The sequence below is a fragment of the Arachis ipaensis genome, chromosome B05, assembly GCF_000816755.2.
Source record: "Arachis ipaensis cultivar K30076 chromosome B05, Araip1.1, whole genome shotgun sequence".
NCBI lineage: Eukaryota > Viridiplantae > Streptophyta > Magnoliopsida > Fabales > Fabaceae > Arachis > Arachis ipaensis.
This window is the reverse complement of record NC_029789.2, coordinates 59384038-59407303: the sequence shown is the minus strand read 5'-3', so window position 1 is coordinate 59407303 and position 23266 is coordinate 59384038. Positions and strand designations below refer to the sequence as shown.

The 23266-nt window shown below is 34.1% G+C and overlaps 1 protein-coding gene across 2 annotated transcripts; it reads left to right on the top strand.

Moving 5' to 3' along the window:
- On the top strand, positions 1686 to 3599 carry LOC107641877. Of its 2 annotated transcripts, none has more exons than XR_001620477.2 (3): positions 1686 to 1975; positions 2434 to 2550; positions 3345 to 3599. XR_001620477.2 is itself a non-coding variant. In XM_021103502.1 (3 exons), exons 1-3 carry the CDS (start codon positions 2242 to 2244, stop codon positions 3498 to 3500), a joined length of 315 nt encoding a protein of 104 aa, XP_020959161.1. In that variant the 5' UTR covers positions 2040 to 2241; the 3' UTR covers positions 3501 to 3599. The 2 variants fall into 2 exon arrangements, 1 of the variants encoding a protein (XP_020959161.1); XM_021103502.1 differs by lacking the exon at positions 1686 to 1975 and adding an exon at positions 2040 to 2283.

The following is a 23266-nucleotide window of genomic DNA, read 5'->3' as shown; positions in this document are numbered from 1 at the left end:
AATTGAAGAGGAAGAACCATAAAGAGGGCACTATTCACTTTCATCTTCTTTTGATAATATCTTGTGATCTGGAGCTCCGATTGTTGTGCTGTTTGCGGCCACGCGTTCGTCTTGTCGAGCTCTTTGATTCTAACTGAAAAAAGTTGGTAAAAACCTCAGATTTCTACCTCCATTCCTCTATCCTATGTCAAACTCGAAAATGGTTTTTGAGTATTGAGATTCTTTGTGATTTTATTGTTTAGGTGTAATCTAGCTTGAGTGATTAGTGGGTTTCACCCCAAGATTTATTGGATAAGGTAAAGTATCACTAAATTTTTGTATTTAGTTGAATATTAAGAGGCCTAGTGTTAATTTTGGAACTTGTATGGTATTAGATTGAGAATGTATGTTGATTGGAGTTGAATTGAAGAATTGGAGTGCTTGGGATTGATATATTGCGATTGGGACTTGTTGATTTTGGTTTGGAAGATTGGAAAGATTGTGGAAGAGGCTTTTTTAGTGTTTTGTGCATGGGAGAAAATCGGCCAAGGTATGGTTTTGATTTCCGCTAGATAATATGTAATGTTGTGTAAAACATAGGCTAGTAGACCTTAAGATAGGATTGAATTATATGAATTGCATGAATTTGTAAATTGTTGTTGAGTATTGCTAATGTAGCTTGGTTGGTGTGGGAACGGATCCTCTCTAGTGGAGAAAAAAATTGACCCTGTCCAGTGGAAGATCTCAACCCTTAATAAAATCAACGGTACTAATTACAACTATAATTATGACTATCACTTTCCCAATTTTTACAAACCCTTCTTCTCGTCGATTTCACTTTCCACGAGTCCATTCTTTTTTTTCGCAGTAACAACAACAAGAAGAAGCTCTCTCTTCTCAAATTCTTTAAACTCTTCTTCTTATCTTCAATTCCACACTCCACTCGTTCTATTCTCTTTTCCAGCAGAAACAACAAGAAGAAGAACCTTCATTCCTTGTCTTCTTTCCCTTACTTCAATAGCTTTGCGAGTAGAATCTAAGGTTTGAATACATTTTTTCACGTTCTTCTTTCTCTCTCTCTCAATCACTAAATTCCTAAATTAATAATCCTTGTTGATAATAATTGGTTTGAATTTGTGTGGTTGGTTTTGCAGTTAGGCAGGTACCTTATGCATTTGGGATATGAATGGTCTTATTACTAATGTGGATGACAAGATGAAAAAATTAATTTTTTTCTTTGAATTGCCATAGTTTGTGTTTGCTATTCTACAATATTTTATTCAATTCTTTTGCTGTCCTTTTTTTTCCAAATAAAATTATTTTCAAGATTCTGTGTTTTGAATTAGGCATTTGGTGTCACTTTAAAATAAGTATAGGAGAACAATGAGATTCTGGAGGATATGTGTTGTAAGTTCTGCTTGCGTAAACAGTTTTATTATTCCTACAATCATCTTATGGTTTCATCATGTTTAATTTAGGTTTAATTGCTCTGTTGGTCCCTATAGTTTTACCAAATTTTTAATTAGATCCCTATACTTTTTTTCTTTTTAATTGAGTCCCTATACTATAATTTTATTTTCAATTTAATCCTTGTCGTACAAAAACGTTTAAAGTAACAGAATATTCCATTAAAAAAATGAATATTCTCATTTTTAAAATTAAAAACCAAATTAAAGAGACTTTAACATTTTTAAACTTCCAAAATACCCCTTCACATTGCACCACACTCATACCTTGCCCTAAGTTCTTTGCTGAGCTTCCCTGTCGCCGCGTTTCCTCCGCTTGGCATCCATCGCTGGTCGTCTGCCATCACTCATCGTAACCCTAGTGTGCTCCACTACTTGCAGAATGCCACACCGCTCCTCCATCGCCATTCCCTTCGCCTCCCTTTCACTCGCATTTGTCGTCGCCATTCCCTTCGCTTATTCACACGCGTTTGTCATCGCTGTCCCTTTCATTCGCATCCCGTTGCTGCGCCGTCCCCATTGAATTTGATGTGAGTTTGTTTAATTCTTTTGTTTCTACTTCTATTTCTGTTCATGTTTGATTCTCTCCGTTCCTGTTTCTTTTCTTGTTTGGATGTGAGTTTGTTGAATTTTTTTGAATGAATATTTGTTGAATTTGTTTAATTATTTTGTTCCTGTTTAATACCTCCTGTTTGATTCTCTTCTTGTATTTATTTGCTGAATTTGTTTAATTTGTTTAATTGTTCATGTTTTCTAATTTCGTTTAATTATCGGATTTACCTTCGAATTTTGTTTAATGTTCCCCATCCATCTTCTGTTACAATTGCTCTTGAAGAAGGTATGCTTCATCCATCTCATAAAACCACCTTTTTTATTTTAATATTATTTTTTGATGATGCTCATGTATGTATATATGTTATTAAATTTTGTTGTAGAATGATGAATGAATACTAATAAGTCATTTGACTTTGTTTGAGTGCTTTTATAGGATTTCAGCAAGGAAAACATGGATAAACTGGGACATGGAGTTTATGATCCTTTGGATGTGAATCTCTTCCCACCTCCGCATCTAATCTATGCTGAGAATCCTAGTGATTCTGAGAAGGTTAGTCACATAGAATGATTTAATCGGCTGCTATTAGTTTATTATGTTCTCTGCCTCTGGCTATTAATCACATCCCTTAATCTCTTTGGCAAAGAATAGTCCTTACAAGAGGATTACCAATTAGTTAGCATTGGATTGATCTATATATATTATATAAAAGATAATTAAGTTGGGGTATGCTTACTATCAATAGGTGTAACGATAAAGAATTTGGGAAGAATAAACACTGCGAGCTTCCTTTGTATTAGAGTGAGCTATGCTTACTATCAATTTTCTTGCCAAAGGAAGGACAATTTTATAGAGGTGAAGGAAGTTATGAAATAGAGTTTAGAATGTACTTCTAAACATGGCTTCAGAATTTTCAATTTGTCTCTTTTAAGAAGATCCTTGCAAATCGTTTAAATTTCTCACTGAAAAATAACTATGTTTTAAACTATTTGAACTTCAAATCAAGCACCATTGCTTGAGCTAACGACTTTCAAATGGGTCTACAGAAACTTTGATTAAGTAGCTTGTGATTCTAAACAAGCAAAAACAAAAACACAGCATAATAAATTTTCTTTGGGTTTTGCTTTTAAATTTGTTTTGTATCTAATGCTTTGAAATTAATAATTTCTTGTTTAAGGGAATCTTTCCTTTCTTGATTCATGTATCAAATGGTTTTGATTGGTATTATCAAAACGTTGCCCCATTCCACTATGGTCAATTTTTGATATAACCTCTAAAATGATCATTTTTGATATAATGGTTCAATTTGTGTGATGATTAATCCTTTTTTTCTTTTTTCAATCTAGACATTGGTTCGGTACCAGTTACCAGACATTTCTCTTTCAAAATTCTTCTCGGCTCAGAAACCGACAGTTATCAATGTTATTGTTGATCCCTTGTTATTGTTGATCCCTATGATGGTTCAGAGAATGGGAGGCTGCAACACAAGAAATGATTTTTAAATTATCTGTATTACACTGAAATTACATTTTTTATGATTTTTATTTTTAGATTTCAAATTTCAATAACACAAATTATATAGTCTTGTGATTTTTATGGTGTACCATGATATGATAAAGACACAAATTATATTCCATGAATCCACACAGATGTAAAATGTTACATGATCATAATGAATACTTGAATAATAGAAGTTGAATTTTATATATACTTATTACTACTATTTTTGTTTCATTTTATCCATTAATTTTTTTTTGTGTACGTTCTTAAGATAAGGTATTTTAAAGGTCAAGAAAAGAGAAGATATTTTTGGTACTATTTTTATATCAATAAGCAAAAGAATGATAGTGACAAATTAAAAGGGATTATAGGGAATATTTTTCATGTCGTAGAATCATTGAATAGGGATTATAGTAATATCTTTCATTGAATATTTATAATTTCACCGAATTTTCAATTAGGTCCTTATACTTTTTTCTTTTCAATTAGGTCCCTAAGGGTATACAAGTAATTTCACAATTCACTAACATTTTTTTGACGTTTAACGTTAACAGGGACTAAATTGAAAAAAAAATAATGTATAGGGACCCAATTGAAAAGAAAAAAAAGTATAAGGACCTAATTGAAAATTTGGTAAAACTATAGGGACCTGCAGAGTAATTAAACCTTTAATTTATAAAAAATTTGATGACTTTACTTATCTGTAATGGTGGCCATTCAAGTAGTACCCTATTTTCATTATTTAGACCTTAATCATATTTAGTGGTGATTGAATTTTGATTATATTATTTTGTTATGCAAAGTAGCCACTGCTTTTAATTAGTATGACAGAATCTGAGTATGCAATTTTCAAATTCTGCAGACAATTGTCAATTTTGTAGATTATTGCCAGGGCAAATGAGTTAGCGACGATCCAATCAGTTTATGCAAACATTAATCATATGAAAATTCTAATATTGAAGATGAGAAGCATGGGAAGAAAATATCTGTTCAAAATTGTAATAGGATATTGAGTACGAATTGGTATGGGGATAAATTTATTTTGCATGAATTTATTGTTCAAAGTAATTGTGTATATATTCTTAAATTTGAGATATGGTATTATAAAGATACCAATTGAAATAGAGGAAAAAGATTATATACAAGTTCTAATCAATCAAAATAGTAAAATTACAATATGAAATTTTAAGATAAATATCCCAAAAAACAAATTATAAATAACAGACCCTTCTTCTCTTTTACACCATTCTGTTTTTGTGAGATCTATTACAACTCTTTTCAATAATTTAGTCAAATATTTTCTATGATCAATAACAATCCAAGCATATTTGGCATCAAAAAAAGCTCTGTTAGTATGCATCCAAGATTCTGCAAAAAAAAAAATCAATATAAAATTGTTATTAAGTGAAAGAAGTAAATAAAGTATTACTATGCTAATTTGTTTACAATAATGTAAGTAATTATTTATTGAGATATTTTATAACTAAAAATTACCTTAAATTTTATAAACTTTCTTGATTGTTCACAAATGTATTTGGTTGAGGAAATACATCCAACGGTTCCTATTGGATATAAATAATCATAGTAATGTTAAACACCAATAAAAAAATTCATCATGTTAAATAATATATAAGTATCATTTTACAAATAGTTAAGAAAACTTACCATTAATAACCTATTAAAGCCATGATCATCTTCTTGAGATATTGAACCATACAATTTAATTACCTGTATATTATGAGAAGGAAAACAACTTATAAGAGTTAAAATAATCTAAAATAAATATAAAAAAATATAGAAATTTAAAGTACTCAACATTGTACTCATACCACCTTCTCTATTAATTTATAATTCTATATCTTTCTGGCAAATTTTTTTGTTCACTCACAGATAGTATTATTTAATAAATTATTAAACTACCTTGTCTTGTTGTTGTGAAGTGTTACTAATTTGACTCTTCTTCTTATTTTTGGGTTGCTTTTCAACCCAACTTTTTGGACGCCTTCTAAAATTTTTCACACCATTTCTTCTTTTCAAACCTCTAACTTCTAAGTTTTGAAGGTTTGTACATTGAATTGGGAAAGAAGAATCAGCATTGTTGATTTCTAATCCCAAATTTAGTTTACAGATATCATCAACTTTTTTACTTAACTCCTCCACAGCTTTTTCCATAAAGACACGTGCTTCTTTACAATCAGAGGCTTGTGTGACTATTCGTACTATCTTAGGACAGGTTTGCTTAAACCATTGTGTGCTAGTAAGACAAGTATCTTCTTCAACTATTCTTCCATGCATATCTTTTACTAATCCACTCATTGCTTCTCTTGTCCACCTCTTCAAAATATACTGATCAGGCAGTAATTTAATATCTTTAACCTCTAAAACTTTGATTTCGTGACAACACAAAATGCCAAAAGTCTCAAACTTTCTATAATTACATGAAATTGAACTCAAGAAAGGATCAAATGTTACTTTAAACTCTTTATTCTCATTGCAAAATGCAACCAGATATTCATAAACAAAGCCTCTCTCATTTACTTCTCTTATGCAAGCTATAGATGTCATACTCCTCTTAAAAAAGATCAAACAATGGTAAGGTATATACTTTTGAAACTTGTTGCAATAATGGTAAACTTACCATCTTCAACCTGGGTAACTTTTGTCTGGATTGAAATTCACCTTGTAGTTCATTGTATCTCTTATCATTGACAACTCTTTCAAAGTGATTGAAAAATTGAATTATGTTTAGGTTTGGTTTCATACAATTTTTGAATTGTGTTTTCAAAAACTCTCTAAACATCCATTCAAATGAATCTGAACTCTCGTCATAAAGAGGTGCAGCTCCAAATATCACTACCCCTCTAAAGTGATTAAATCCTGCAAACACACCCAAAGGCCTACAAGCATTATTAGTACTATATGTAGTGTCAAGAGTAACCACATCACCAAAATATTCATAATCCATGATTATTTTTGCATCAGCCCAAAAAATATCTATTATTTGTTCTTCCAAATCTAACTGAATAGCATGACTGAATGATGGATTTTCTAGAGATTCTAGTTGAAAATATGCTAAAAGCTGCCTGCCTCCCCGTATGCCATGCTTCTCATTCTTTTAGTACGGAGATAATTTTTTTGGTCTAAACGTGTATAACCAATATTTTCTCTTTCACCAACTTGTCTACTCATCAATTCAAATGAAGCTCGTTGTGTGATTCCTGAGTCATCTGCCAATTCAATTTCTTGAGCTTGAACCTGAGATACTTTTCGTTGACATGCTAACATGTGAATTGTCTGTGGAAGATGCAAATGATGATTATGCTCACTGAAAAAATCATGAATCTCACACTTTTCAATGCCTTTAATATATCTGATTCCTAATTTTACCAAACAATTACTCCTTGTTTTAAGTCTAGGGATGACAGTCAAAGAATCTCTTTTGTCTGATTTACGAACACCCTCTTTGGCACAGACGAAACTATGACTTAGATTTTTTCCAACTGCATTTTTGTTAGAATATTTCTTGCAGACACCAAATCCTATCCTCCCACCATAATCAATCCAAAATTACCATGCCTCTTCTACAGTGTTAAAGGATTTGTCCAATTTAGGTAGCCAATCAAATTCTACGTCCATATTTTGGGCATTCAAGAAAATAGTAGAATCGTTGGACATCCTAAAATGAAAACAAGAATCAAAAGAAAAAATATTTAAAAAGTACTTTTTTTTAATTGTTAACAGAAAAACTAATTTAAAGATTCAATTATAGGAATATGAACATTAAAAAAGAAAAGTACTTATACAGCACAGTTTAATAATTTTCAATCAGAAAACTTATAACTTGAAAAAAAATATCAAACTGAATATATTATCAAATGATTGGGAAGGAAGACTTGAGTGAGGGAATTAAATAAAAGAGAATGAGTGATGACAAGTCATCTTATCCTAGTTTTTCAAGCAGTTCTTTCACTTGTTTTATAGATTTTATACACTTTCTTGAGTTACAAGTAAGCCATTTGGGTAGAAATTCATGTGTATTTGGATTCAATCAACCATGAGTAAATTGATGCATTTTCATGAGATTTTGTGCTATAATTTCTTATATGTCAAGGATGATAAGAAGTCTCATGATTTTAGCATAGCTTTGATGCATTTGTTGATTAATGACAGGTGACCAAAAGGCTTGGAGGAAGGTTGAAGAAAGGGGATGGCAGCAATGGAAATGAAGGCAGCAAAACCACCCTAGGAAGAGCTCAAGTTTGTGCCAACGTTTGCCTCAAACTTGAGGTCAAACGTTGGCTTAAGAACAAGCCCTGGAGAAGCCAACGTTTACACCAACGTTTGCCTCAAACTTGGGGTCAAACATTGGTTCAAAATTATACCCTGGAGAAGCCAACGTTTGCACCAACGTTTGCCTCAAACTTGAGGTCAAACGTTGGTGCAACAACAAGCCCTGGAGAAGTCAAAGTTTGCACCAACGTTTACCTCAAACTTGAGGTCAAACGTTAGCTCAAAAACTAACCCTGGGGGAAGCAACGTTTGCGCCAACGTTTGCCTCAAACTTGAGGTCAAACGTTGGCTCACAAATACACCAGGGAAGGCTTAACGTTTGCGCCAATGTTTGCCTCAAACTTGAGGTCAAACGTTGGCACAATTACTATACCAGGGGGACTTAAAGTTTGTGCCAACGCTTGACCTCAAGTTTGAGGCAAACGTTGGCTGTAACATGGCCTTGGAGGGAGCATGTTTGAGCTCACGTTTGACCTCAAACGTGAACTCAAACGTGAGTGACAGAAAGAGCACCGTTCTGCATAATTTTTAACACTCCAACGTTTGAGTTAAAGTTTGCCTCAAACTTTAACTCAAACTTAAAGGATCCAAAGTCCAAATTGCAAACGGATTTCTTCTCAAGTCCAAGAGCAACCAACTGAGGCTATCTTCAATCCAATTCCATCAAGGCCAAGGCCTAAATTCAAGGCTTCAAGACCATTAGAAGAAAGTGTATAAATAAAAGTTAGTTTGATTCAGAATGGACGACAATTTTTACTTTTGAACTTTTTACCTCTGTCAGAATTTTGATTTGTAATTTGGAGAACTTTGATCTTGGATCTGGGAGGAGAATTGAATTCTCTTCCTCTTTAGGTTTCTTGTTTTCTTTACTGCAAATCTTGCTTGAGTCTTGGGTGTTGAGAATTGAGGAAATTCTGTCTCAATCTCACCTTGAGATCTCTCTTTGTTTCTTTCACTGCATCATTGGAGAAATTGAGATTTGAATTTATTTCTTCTACTGTTTAATTTTAAATTCACTTGCAATTGATTTCTGAATTGGATCAAGGAAGGTAGTGAGATCTAGATTTAATTTTCTAGATTAAGCAATTTTTCTTTATTTTTGACTAACACACTAACTGTTTGAAGTTTTGCCTAAGCTAACCATAACTTCACTCTAGCAGTAGAGTGAATTATTCTTAGTCTTCTGGTTTTATATATCATGGTGTCTGTTTCTTAGTTTTTGTTATTCTTTTATATTTTTGCTGAGCACACTAACTATTTGAGACTTTGTCTCTGCTAATCCTGACCTCACTTAAGCCACATAATACTCTTTTTGTGTTTCTGATTTTTATACCAGGAGGAATAAACGATGAATCCACACTTTTCAATCCTGAAAAATTTTAAAAATTGAGACAAGGAGCAAGGGATGGAAGGGAATCCCTCTAGTACACCAAAAGGAGTGGTCAACAATGGCTCATCTCAGAGAAACACTAAGCTGAAAGGAGAGATGCAACCCTTCACACAAGAAGAAGAAGAACCACTCTTTAAGGCATGGGAAAGATACAAGGTAGTTAGTGATAAAGTGAGCTTCCAAACTTTCTATGATGGACTGACCCTGAAAACAAGAAAAGCAGTGGATTACTTCTCAGAAGGCCTACTCCAAGCAACGAAAAATACCCAAGAAACAGTAGATTTCACTGATATGCGGACCAACAATCAACACTCATCTGAGAAGCTCCATAGTGCAAGTTTAGAAAAGGGGGTGGTGGATTTTGAAGGAGTAAATGCAGTCATGAACCAAAACAAGCAGATGCACCAACAAACTCTGCAACAACTGGAGTTGATAGCTAGAAAAATCGATTGGCTGCAAGTTGCGACAGTAAATGCACACAACTCATGCTGGAGGCCTTATTCTAATTTGAGAATGGAGGAATACCAAAATCAAGAACAAAGGAACTTCAATCATAGCAACTTCAGCAACAACCAAAGCTACCCAACACATAATATCAACCATTTCCAACACTCACAAAACACACATCCCCAACCACACAACAATTCTCAAAATCACCAGAATACCTCTTCCACATCCACATTCTACCTACACAATGCCTATGCAATTAACCCACAGAACTTCCTGCAACAACCATCCCAACTCATACACTTACAACATTCTCAAAGAATCTCTAACTTAGAGATGAGGATGGAGAAACTCATGGAAGCTCAAGCCCAGATAACCAAAAATCAAGATGAATTAGTCAAGAAACTTGCGGAGAACATTAGGCTATTAGTTGAGCAATTCACAAAAACGAGTAAGAAGAAAGGATTTACCCTTCTCAGAGCCACTGAAGACAACCTGAAAGACAATGAAAAAGCTGCTAGGTGGGAAAAATGGAAAGCAATCATAGAGGAAAGTGAGATGGCTATGGAAAAAGAAACAATCATCAAAGAAAAGCACCACAGAAAAGTTCCTGAAGAAGAAATAAAGGAAAGGGAGCCCATAGTAAGAGGAGAAGATCAAAGGCAACAGGATTTTCAACTTCCATGATCAAAGGATGGAGGATGTCAAGCTAGTGACAATAAAGAAGCGCTTGTTGGGAGGCAACCCAACCTGAGGTAGTTCTCTTTTCATAGCTATTTCAATAAAAAGGTAGAGTAGTTTTATCTGTAGTGCAAGGAGCTAAGTTTGGTGTTTCACACCAAAATAATTTGAGGAAGAGTGAAGGATGCTAAGTTTGGTGTTCCAAAAAAAAAGAAAACTCATTTGAAAACACATTTTCACCGTCTGCATAATTAGTGTCAGCTCCAAACACCAGAGAAGCTACTTAACAATTGTTCAGTTTTTAGTTCGAAGTCTGTTTTCTAGTTCATAGCTTGCTTTTCTAGTTTATAGTATGTTTTCTTACTAAGAGCACATGTGGTTTTCTGCATATGTACAAACTGCTGTATAAGGCAAGGAACTAAGTTTGGTGTTCACACACCAATCTATGTTCAGGAGTCTACAAACATACATGCATGCTTACCATTTTTTAAGTGCTTGGGGAACAAGCAACTTTCAATATCATTGCAGAGTATCATACAAGTTTTTGGAAGGATTAAGCATCATCAACCAAAGAAATGAAAGAGGAATGTGAAAAACCAGCAATGGTGATGATGAGGAGTAAAGCAAGTAAACTCCAAAAGATTGTATTGTTAAGTGATTATTTTGCATCAGATACTGCTATAATTGGAAGTGATATTGTATCCCTGTCTGTCTGTCTGTCTAGTATAGTTTCTCTATAATTCAATAATTGAGATGCTTGATTATTCACAACACTATACTCTCCAAAACTTGCTTGCACTCAATGTCTCAAAAAGGCATCACATGACAGTTCTTTAAAAAGAAGGATTGAGGAATTAAACACTTTTGAGGCAAGCAAAAGATTAGGAGAAGTGGTGGTTCTAGATGTATGATTTTACATTGAGGTTTCATGCTTATGAAAACTTGCATGGGAGCTCATAGGCAGGACATGGAGTTCAAAGAAGTATTGTGGATATTCTCAAACATTTATTGATCCAAGAAGCAGCAAACAAAAGAGAATAAAGAAAATACAAAAACAAAAGCGCATGGCCCAAGGTTCTGAGCATCAATTACTAGGCAAAAAAAAAAAAAAAAAAAAAAAAAAAAAAAAAAAAAATTATCCTGGTAAATGCTTGTGGTCGAATTGTGTCAAAGAGAGAGGCTTGAGCAAGTAAATCCTTAGGGGTGCTTTAACACCTAATACCTTAAAACCAACTGGTTCAGGAGTATTGATTGAAAGCTTATCTAAAGAGCTGCTTTAAGACATGACACTTAGAGTTAAAGCCAAAACACAAAAACCATAAGCTGCTTCAAGGTGATTACCTATAGAGAGACCTCCATGATATCATTTGGATGAAATTTCTAGGACCTAAGACTTCCAAGATGTAGGGACTATTAAGCACTGAAGCCCTTGCATGAGTATATAATTTAGAGTTCACCCCACTGTCACTTAATCACTTCACTCACAGGACATTACAAGTTATTCTTCAATCCATTCTAATTGAAAGAACCTTTGAGCATAATTCTTTTCTTGCATGGGGACAAGCAAGATTTAAGTTTGGTGTTGTGATGAAAAGTCATCTTATCCTAGTTTTTCAAGCAGTTCTTTCACTTGTTTTATAGATTTTATACACTTTCTTGAGTTACAAGTAAGCCATTTGGGTAGAAATTCATGTGTATTTGGATTTAATCAACCATGAGTAAATTGATGCATTTTCATGAGATTTTGTGCTATAATTGCTTATATGTCAAGGATGATAAGAAGTCTCATGATTTTAGCATAGCTTTGATGCATTTGTTGATTGATGACAGGTGACCAAAAGGCTTGGAGGAAGGTTGAAGAAAGGGGATGGCAGCAATGGAAATGAAGGCAGCAAAACCACCCTAGGAAGAGCTCAAGTTTGTGCTAACGTTTGCCTCAAACTTGAGGTCAAACGTTGGCTTAAGAAAAAGCCCTGGAGAAGCCAACGTTTACACCAACGTTTGCCTCAAACTTGAGGTCAAACATTGGTTCAAAAGTATACCCTGGAGAAGCCAACATTTGCACCAACGTTTGCTTCAAACTTGAGGTCAAATGTTGGTTCAAAATTATACCCTGGAGAAGCCAAAGTTTGCACCAACGTTTGCCTCAAACTTGAGGTCAAACGTTGGTGCAACAACAAGCCCTGGAGAAGCCAAAGTTTGCGCCAACGTTTACCTCAAACTTGAGGTCAAACGTTGGCTCAAAAACTAACCCTGGGGGAAGCAACGTTTGCGCCAACGTTTGCCTCAAACTTGAGGTCAAACGTTGGCTCACAAATACACCAGGGGAGGCTTAACGTTTGTGCCAACATTTGCTTCAAACTTGAGGTCAAACGTTGGCACAATTACTATACCAGGGGGACTTAAAGTTTGCGCCAACGTTTGCCTCAAACTTGAGGTCAAACGTTGGCTGCAACATGGCCTTGAAGGGAGCATGTTTGAGCTCACGTTTGACCTCAAACGTGAACTCAAATGTGAGTGACAGAAAGAGCACCGTTCTGCATAATTTTTAACACTCCAACGTTTTAGTTAAAGTTTGCCTCAAACTTTGACTCAAACTTAAAGGCTCCAAAGTCCAAATTGCAAACGGATTTCTTCTTAAGTCCAAGAGCAACCAACTGAGGCTATCTTCAATCCAATTTCATCAAGGCCAAGGCCCAAATTCAAGGCTTCAAGACCATTAGAAGAAAATGTATAAATAAAAATTAGTTTGATTTAGAATGGATGGCAATTTTTACTTTTGAACTTTTTACCTCTATCAGAATTTTGATTTGTAATTTGGAGAACTTTGGTCTTGGATCTGGGAGAAGAATTGAATTCTCTTCCTCTTTAGGTTTCTTGTTTTCTTTACTACAAATCTTGCTTGAGTCTAGGGTGTTGAGAATTGAGGAAATTCTGTCTCAATCTCACCTTGAGATCTCTCTTTGTTTCTTTCACTGCATCATTGGAGAAATTGAGATTTGAATTTATTTCTTCTAATGTTTAATTTTAAATTCACTTGCAATTGATTTCTGAATTGGATCAAGGAAGGTAGTGAGATCTAGATTTAATTTTATAGTCTCTTGACCCCTGAGATCTGGAATTTCCTTTCTGTTCATCTGCTAAGGCTTCTTCAAGCCAATTTACATTTTCTGTTTGAGATCTACTTCAATTCAATTCATCTTTTACTTTCCTGATTGTTGCAATTTACTTTTCTCTTGTTTAATTTCTGCAATCCCAATTCCCAATTTCTTTTACAATTTAAGCAATTTACATTTCTTGCACTTTAAGATTCAGTCATTTACATTTCTTGCTATCTAAGTTTTTGCAATTTACATTACTTGCACTTTAAGATTCAGCTCTTTTAATTTTTCTGCATTTTAAATTCTTGTCAATTACCCCTCTCCCTTTACAATTCATGCAATTTGAATTCTGTCAATTACAAATCACTCAAATCAACTCTTATTCGCTTGACTAAATCAACCACTAAACTAAAATTGCTCAATCCTTCAATCCCTGTGGGATCGACCTTACTCACGTGAGTTATTATTACTTGATGCGACCCGGTACACTTGTCGGTGAGTTTTGTGTTGGATCATTTTCCACACATCATTGAGAATGAGAATAAAAGTACAAAACCTCAATGTTGAAGGAGAAGAATCGTTATCGTCAAAATGAGTTTGTAATAGCCTTTTATTACATCTCAAGACATCAACTGCTTGAAAAGAAGAATATAATAGAAGTTCAAAAGTTTAATTTTTCAGAGAAGATGGTGAAGAGAAAATAAGCGCAAGATGATAATAAAAATAAAAGAAGCTGGAATGTGAGAATACTAGAAAAAGAAAGTGATAGTCATAATTATAGTTGTAATTAAGACCGTTGATTTTATTAAGGGTTGAGATCTTCCACTGGACAGGGTCAATTTTTTCTCCACTAGAGAGGATCCATTCCCGGTTGGTGTGGATGTGAATATGTATGCACTACAAGAAAAAATAATATTTGTAACAAAAAAATTGTTACAAAAAATCTGAATTTTGAAACAAAAAGAATTTGTAACAAAAAAGGGGTTGTTGGAGTATGTTCTGTTGCAAAAAATTTTTGTAAAAAAAAAATAAAACTGTTACAATTCAAAGTAATATTTTGTAATAAATTTTTTGATACAAAAATCAAAATTCATTACAAAAGTGATAACAAATTTTGATCTTCAAAATATTTTTTATGACAATATATTTTTTTTATCATAAAATTTTGTTACAAAATATAACTTGATTTTGTAACATTTTATTTTCTTTAGTTACAAAAGCACAATATTTATTTTATAACAAATTTTTTTAATATAACTTACATACATAATTTACCAAATTATTCTTTTAATTAATTGATATATTAACTACTTTACTGAGCAAGTCAATATTTATATAATATGTAAAAATATAGATAATTCAAACATGCTTCATTTAACTAAAATTATTTTAAAACAAAATAACATTAATGTCTACATTGATTAGTTTTACAAGTTATATTTCTTACATAAGTTCAACCAAAAGTTAAAAGTCTAACAAAGATTAGTGTCAATATGAATCAAAATATTCTTGAGTCCTTTAGGTAGCATGTTGTCACCATTTTAGCACTCGTGTAAATGAGAAAAACCGAAACAAAAAAATTAGAAACAAAATATAACACCAATTACAAATTTTTCATTTACTTTTATTCAAAATTTTTAGAAAAATTTTGGTAGAAGTTCTCCTAAAACTTGGATATTTCCACTGTCTATGGTTCCATCCATAAGAACCAATCATTACTTATTTCTCAGCCAATACACAACCAAATTTATCAAACCAAATAATAGACATTTGTCATTTATCAACCATGACACAAGTAAAATATAATAAATAGATCCATATACAATTAAACTATACTAATAATATATGAATCATCTATGAATATATATTAAAACCATAAGCAATTTTAGGAGTACCTTTAATTGTCTAGTTTCTTTCATTGTCAAAGCGCGCTATGAATAATGTATCCTCTAATTTGATGACCTTCATCTAAGTTATCACATATTTAAATGATTCAGTTAGATGATTTGCATGAACAAATACATAACTTTCTTTTGTATAATTATTTATTGATAAACAGTAAATGCTACCTTGCAAGGCACTCATTGCAGTTGCTGCACAAGCTGGATTTGTAAAATCCACAAAACAAAGAATAAGAGGATCTCTACAACGCTGTAATGACATATGCATTTCAACGTAAAAGAAGTCACAATGAATTTCAACTAATATCCATACAGTTAAAATTGGAGAAGCTAATAATGTTACCAACAGTACACTTACATGTTTAGATTCTTTACTCACAAGCCTCACTTCTCTATATCCAACAAAATGGTGAAAAATGTCTAAGATAACATCAAAGAATGTGAAAAACTAAATAAGCTTGGTTTAGGAATGTGAAATCAGACTAACAATCAAACTACTATTCTTTAATAATTTAGAAGTAATCAAATCAATTTATTCAACCATTCATCATACTACAGTCACAAACAACAAACCAATCAAGGATGATGATACCAGCAGCAGCTCCTTTAATCGGTACCAACAACACCACTCACAGTAGCAGTAATAGCTCCAAGATGCAAAATAGAATGCAACATAGAGGCAACAACCACTTTAAAGTTAAAATTTCACAACTTCTAACACAAAATCAAATATCTAAATATCACAGGCAAATATTAAAATTTGTTATTAATCATCAAAATCAAAAGAAGAGAGCCATATTAAAGAACCTTTAACTACTTTATTGAATCACACACCCCCAAATGGTGATTCATTCATTACTCTCAAACATATCTTTTAACTTTGTTAGGAGCAATTCTTTAATTAAATAATCAAAGCACAACACATAGAATGCAAAAAATTAAACTGCACAAAGCATAAATATGCAAAAACAGCATGAAAAACAGCAGCACAGCAAACAAACAGCACTATAAAAAGATTGCAACAATCAAGAACAATTTGAACAAAAACAACAGTGAACAAAATCAATAATCAAAACCTTCAAGAACAAACAGTAACAACAATAAACACAACACTGAATAATTAAATAAAAAATACCACATCTGAACAATAAGAACAGTTCCATAATTATTGTAAAACAAAATAATCTAAATTATTCATAACAGAAAAACCTAAGAAAATCATTACTCATAACAATAAGAGTTCAATAATCTTCAATAATGTTCACTACTCATCATCAGTAATAAACTTATTTTTCAGAGTGGCATGAATTAGAGCTTGCAGCAAAAAATTTTAGTAAAAATTAAAGTTAGATCTTTGAATCACAACTAAAATTTCGTCCCAAATAATTAAAAACAATGAGAAAATTGATATTAAAATGGGAAAGAAAGGGTTATCAGGGTTTACACACTCAAAGGCTGCTTCCCTCTACTAGCACGGAGAACAGGGAAGACGAGGAGAAGCAGTTGCAATGCCAAGGAGCTATCAGTGATGGTGACGCCAATGAGCTATCAAAGACAGCGTCACGGCTTCGGTGACGGCGGCTGGGTGGCGGCGGAGCCTCGATAACAATGGTCTCATCTTTTGCGGTGCGGTTTCCCTACCACGATGTCTCCTCTCTCAACAGCAACGAAACGGGAAGCTCCTTGCATCCGGCAGTCCGGCGGCTTGAACGGCGACGATGGTGACTGGGCGCGATGATGACTCCTCCGACAGTAGGCTCGTGGTGTAAAATCTGGTCAAACCGTAATTAATTAAATAATAAATTAAATTGGAGCGAATATGGTTAAAAAATTTAGCAATCGGAATTTGGTAATCTAAATATGATATTTAAACTCAGTAGATTTTCCTGAGTCGAAAAACATAGTTTTCTGCGTGAAAACGCGCACTAGAATCTTAACCGCAGTACCGACTGAGATCTGTCTCGTATTGCAGCTGAGAAAATTGATTATAAGTAAATAAGGCTAAGAAATTAGGATTTATAATTAGAGAAGGAAGAACTATTTAAAATGCAATTTTAAAACTCTAATCTTAAAGGTTTTGGCCTAAAATTGGGGCAACGGACCAAACCAAGTGAACCGGGCCTAAGTGGACCCAAGACCCACCATATATAAATATTAGTTATGAGCATTTTAGCTTATTTACCCTAAAGAAAGGGTGTGGGGCGCTGAAATGGGAGAGAGGTGAGAGGAGAGGGTTCCAACTTCAATTTCAATCTTAAAATCACCGTAACTTTCTCTCCGGAACTCCGATTGATGAGCCGTTTATGGCCACACGTCGCTCTTCTCATCCTCTACAATTCTATCTAAGTTTTGTGGTGAGTATTCCATTCATCTCTGCCCAGTTTTAGAAATTCTCCACTGTTATGTGTTTTTGGGTAGTTAGTGTTGAAATCTTGTGATTTTGGTTGTTTAAGGGTACTCTAACCTGAATTCTAGGTGGGTTCTATCGCTATTTTATATGGGCTGAGGAAAGAAGTATTCAAACCCTTGTGATTTATCAATTTCATGAATCCTAGGTTGATGTATATTGTGAAATTGGTTATGTTAATGTACTTGGTGATTTTGGTGCACAATTGGGAGATTGATATTGCTTGAGGAGCTTTGGTGAAGAAGCTGGGAGACTTCGAAGAAGAAGCTCAATTATTTTGGCTACATGAGGTAGATTTAAGTTTCATTTAAGTATCGTGTGGTGTGATGAGAATTTCTAGGCTAGATGCCCCTAGGATTAAGTTTGGATTGTGTGAATGGTTGGTATTAATATGCATAGTGATATGTAATGTAAAATTAATGATTGGGTTGAGAATTGTATGAATTTATATGTATGGTGTTTTGAAAATTTGATGAATTGAATAATGAATATTGGTTTGTGGACAATGCATTTAAATTGTGAATTTGGGCCGGAGGCCGTAAATTTTGGGCCGGAGGCCGGAAAGAGGTAAAAAAGGTAAGTTGATATGTGTATTATGTGATGATATAAGAGTTGGATAGATTTAGATATTGATTGTGTGAATAATTGGTTTGATTATTGAATAATAAGGTTTGAGGAATTGAGGTGTGAAATTTGATAGTTTTGGGTGAAATTGTGTAGATAAGGTAGGTTTGGTTTTAGTTGAGTGTAATTATGTGAATATGGTTGGGTTGTGGTCATTTGGATGAGTGGAAATAAATTTGGCTTGTGAACATTGGAAAAATTGCTGATTTCTAGTTTTGGGTAAAAACTGATTTTTGACCAACTTGGGGGTCTGTAACTCAGTCCACAGAGTTTGGAATTTTTCAAAATTAAATTTTTATGAAAGTTTATTCAAAGATCTTTCCAACGGTTCAGAAATGGTTGAAAAAGGACTTTTGTAGAAGAAGTTATGTGTGGTGGAAGTTTGAGGTTTAAAAATGAAATTTTGCAGCTTTTTAACTTAGTAAAATTTTTGGCAAATCGTACTCCCACGCGTATGCGTGGCCGACGCCCACGTGTCACTTGCAAATTTTCACTCACCCACGCGTGTGCCTGGCCGATGCATATGCGTCAATGTACTGGTTCAGGTGCCCAGCCGAAATTCCCGAGAGTTGTGTGGGTATTGTGCTGGTTTTGTGCGTGGGGCACAAACCGTACCCACGCGTATGCGTGGCTAATGCGCAGGCATCACTTTACTTTTCTCCCATCCACGCGGGCATGTGGGAGACGCGTACATGTCACTATAACTTTCCTGCTTTCCATGCGTGAGCGTTGTCGATGCGCATGCGTGACCCCGTTTTTACCCTGACGAATCGGATTTTCTGTCAGTAAAGAAATTCACAAATAAATTCTCGTTGTAAGTATAGTTTCTAAACCAACAAAGAATTCTTTTGAACAAATGTTTGGTTGTCACAAGTAACAAAATCCCTAAAAAGTAATAACCGAAGTATTTAAACCTCGGGTCATCTCTGAAGGAATTGCATGGAAGTGTGTTTATTATTGGTTATGGTTTTTGTTTTCTGAGAAATTTTAAGAGTTTAATAACAGAGAAGTAAAGGATTGTGAAGTAACGCAATATAAATTAAAAGAGATTTATATAATTAAATAAAAAGCCTTGACCGGGGGTATGATTAATTGGAAGTTCTATCCTTGTTGGAATTCTCTCAAGTGTAGTATAAAAAGGTTGTTATTTTCACTTAGTTAACCCTTACTAAATAAAGGAAAGTCAAGTGATTGAGCTAACTCTCATTCGCAAATCCTAGTCCTCTCCCTTGGGAAGGACTAGCGTTACTAAATAAAGAATTAGCCAACAACTTCCAATTTAACTAATCACTTGAGCATTCCAACTCAAGGGTATCTTTTTAATCAACCCCCAAGTCAAGTTGGGAGTTTACTCTATCAACATGCATACCATCTTCGTTGTTGGGAGAAGGGAGTAGAAAAGAAATATGATAATGGAAATAAAATTGAAAGCAATTAAATAAATAATAAAATTAAATGAAAAGGTATTCCTTGCATTAATAAATAATAAACCAAAGTACTAGAACAAATAAAAGTAGAAGAGAAACTAAATTAAAGGAACATTGAACCTGGAATTGGGAAGAAGAAGAAATCCTAACCTTAAGAGAAATCCTAAATCCTAGAGAGAGGAGGGAGCCTTTCTCTCTAAAAGCTACATCTAAAAACCTAAAATTATATATATGAAAGTTGTATTCATGATTGACTGGATTTCCTGACTTTATAGCCTATAATATGTGTTTTTTGGGCCGAAAACTGGGTCAGAAACAGCCCAGAAATCGCTGGGGGCGAATTCAGAAACGTATAGGTCACTGAATTTGCACAGATCCATGCGTGCGCGTCACCTATCTTCAGGGAAACTATAAAAAATTATATATCATTTTGAAGCCCTGGATGTTAGCTTTCCAACGCAACTAGAACCGCCTCCTTTGGACCTCTGTAGCTCAAGTTATGGTCAGTTTAGTACAAAGAGGTCAGGCTGGACAGCTTAGCAATTCCTTCAACTTCTTGTATTCCTTCTACTTTTGCATGCTTCCTTTCCATCCTCTAAGCCATTCCTGCCTTATGAATCCTAAAATCACTTAACACACATATCAAGGCATCGAATGGTAATAAGAGAGGATTAAAATTAGCAATTTAAAGGCCCAGGAAACATGTTTTCAATCATAGCACAAGATTAGGAAGGAAAATGTAAAACCCTGCAATTGGTATGAATAAGTGTACAAAGACTTGATAAAAATGACTCAATTGAGTACAAGATAAACCATAAAATAGTGGTTTATCAATCTCCCCACACTTAAACATTAGCATGTCCTCATGCTAAGCTCAAGAGAAGCTATAAAGGCGTGAAGAGGAATGGTAGAATGTATGAAATGCAACCTATCTATATGAATGCAACTACATGCTAAGATGTTTCTACCTACTTAGTTAAAAGTGAATAAGCTCTTCAAGACAAACACAAATCAGATTTCACTAATTCAAATTATACAATAAAAGATAAGTAAACTTATAAGAAGATAGCTCATGAAAGCAGAGAACATAGAATCAAGCATTGAACCCTCACTGATAGTGTATATGCACTCTAATCTCTCAAGTGTCTAGGGTTAATCACTCTACTCTTCTCTAATCATACTTTCTAAACTTTGTTCTTCATCTAACCAATCAACAAATATTTAATGTACCAATGCAAACATCATGAGGTCTTTTCAAGGTTGTAATGGGGCTAAGGTAAGGGTGAGGATATATGTATGGTCAAGTGAGCTGAAATATGAATCTTTGACTAACCTAAGCTTTCACCTAACATACATACACTCTCTATGTAATTCTAAAATCATGCCTAGCTACCCAAAATTCCCACTTTTGCATCACATACTCATGCATCGACTCTTCTTTTAATTTGTATCACCTATGCATTGATCTTTCATTAACTTAACATTGGGGTAATTTTGTCCCCTTATTTATTTATTTACTTAATTATTTGAATATTTTTGGTTTTTCTCTTTTTTTTCTTTTTTTTTTATCTTTTTTTCTCTTATTTATTTATTTATTTTATATTTATATATATATATATATTTATATATATATATATTTATAAAAGTAAACATAACATATCAATGCACATTGATTTTTATTTTTTCTGTTCTCACATGAGTAGATACCCAAATTCCCAATATCTTGTCAATAGAACACTGTACACTTTCATCAACCCAAGTTCCTACAGTTTCGCACACTTAATTAATACACAATCTCTATCTTAAGCTAACCAAAGATTTAATTGGGATAATTAATTATTTTTCCGCTTAAGACTAGTGATGTGGTAAAATATAGAACAAACGGGGATTAAAAGGCTCAAGGTGGTTAACAAAGGTGATTAAAAGGGTAGGCTATTTGGGATAAGTGAGCTAACAACAGATGATGGCCTCAATCATATGCAAGCATGTAAATACACTAAACAATGGACATATAAAATGGAATAAAATATAGATTACAATCATAGAGAAGAGAACACACACAAGAATAAAATATTATGGTTAAATAATGTAACCATGTAATTAAGGTCAAGTCTCACAGGTTGTATGTTCTTAGCTATAATTCATATTCCAAATTACAATCCTCAAACAAGTTTAACACAAATTTTCAATTTAAATTAGTGAAATATTGTAGAATAGGGTCTTGAGAAGAAACTAATTACTCCAACCAAGTAGTGGTAGAAGAACATGCACAAAATCAAACAAATATGCAATCAAACATGCAAATGCAACAATTAACAAGGAAAATAAAACATTGGTGTTGAGACGAAATAGCTAACCCACAGAAGTTGGTATCGACCTCCCCACACTTAAAGATTGCACCGTCCTCGGTGCATGCTAAGATGTGCAAGTGGACGGGTTGCTATACTGATGCCTTTCTCCAAAGATTGTGCAGATGGAACTTGTTTGTTGCCCCATGTAAAGGTTTTCCATTTCCCTTCCTTGGTTGCCATCCTAAAAGAAGAGGAAAAAAGAAGAAAAGTAACCCAGGAATAAAGAGAAGAAAATAAATAATGTATGGGTGGGTTAATGCTAAATAATGGGAGTCTCAATTACATGGTAGCTACAACATGTAAGTGAGAAAATAATAGAAGCACATGGCATACCAGTGGTGCAAAATTTGCAACAATGGGGAAGAGAGTGGGTAAGGAAAGACAATATAAATTCATGTCATTGCAAAAGGAACATAGGTATCATAAAAGATTGGCATTGACAGATAAATAATGTCACCCAACAGTGTAAAACAAGTCACTGAGCACCAAAATAATACCAGAAAAGATACAACAGTTGAATAAGAACATTTAACATCAATGGTAAAATAACAAACTTAGAAAAGAAAATAAAAATATGCACAAAATTAAAATACAATGAATAAAAGTATGCAAATAAATTAAGTAAAATAGAATGAAAGGGAATAAAGATGAAAAATTAAAGAGAGGAAGTGAGAAAGGAGGAAGAAAGAAGGAGAAAAGAGAGAAGAAAGAAGAAAGGAGTGCAAAACGGGCCGTGACGCGCACGCGCAAGGCACGCGTGCGCGTGAAAACTGTACTAGCCATACGATGCATACGTGTCTGGCACGCGCACGCGTGTGTGGTTTGGAAGCGAAATGGCATGCACGCGTCAGGGACGCGTACGCGTGAGTATTCGCGCGGCTCCGGCACCATGGCATCATAACTCTCTGTTCAAGCACCTTTTTACGCCGATTTGCAATGCCACGCGTACGCGTCAGGGTCGCTTACGCGTGGATTGATAAAAACGCTGGCGACGTGTACGCGTGGATTGACAAAAATGCTGGTGACACGTACGCGTACAGCACGCATATGCGTGGTGTGGCTTGTGCGCCACGCACGCCTCCCGCGCGTCTCTCGCGCAACTCTCTGTTCATTGGCGCATATACATGCGACGCGTGCGCGTCGATCCCC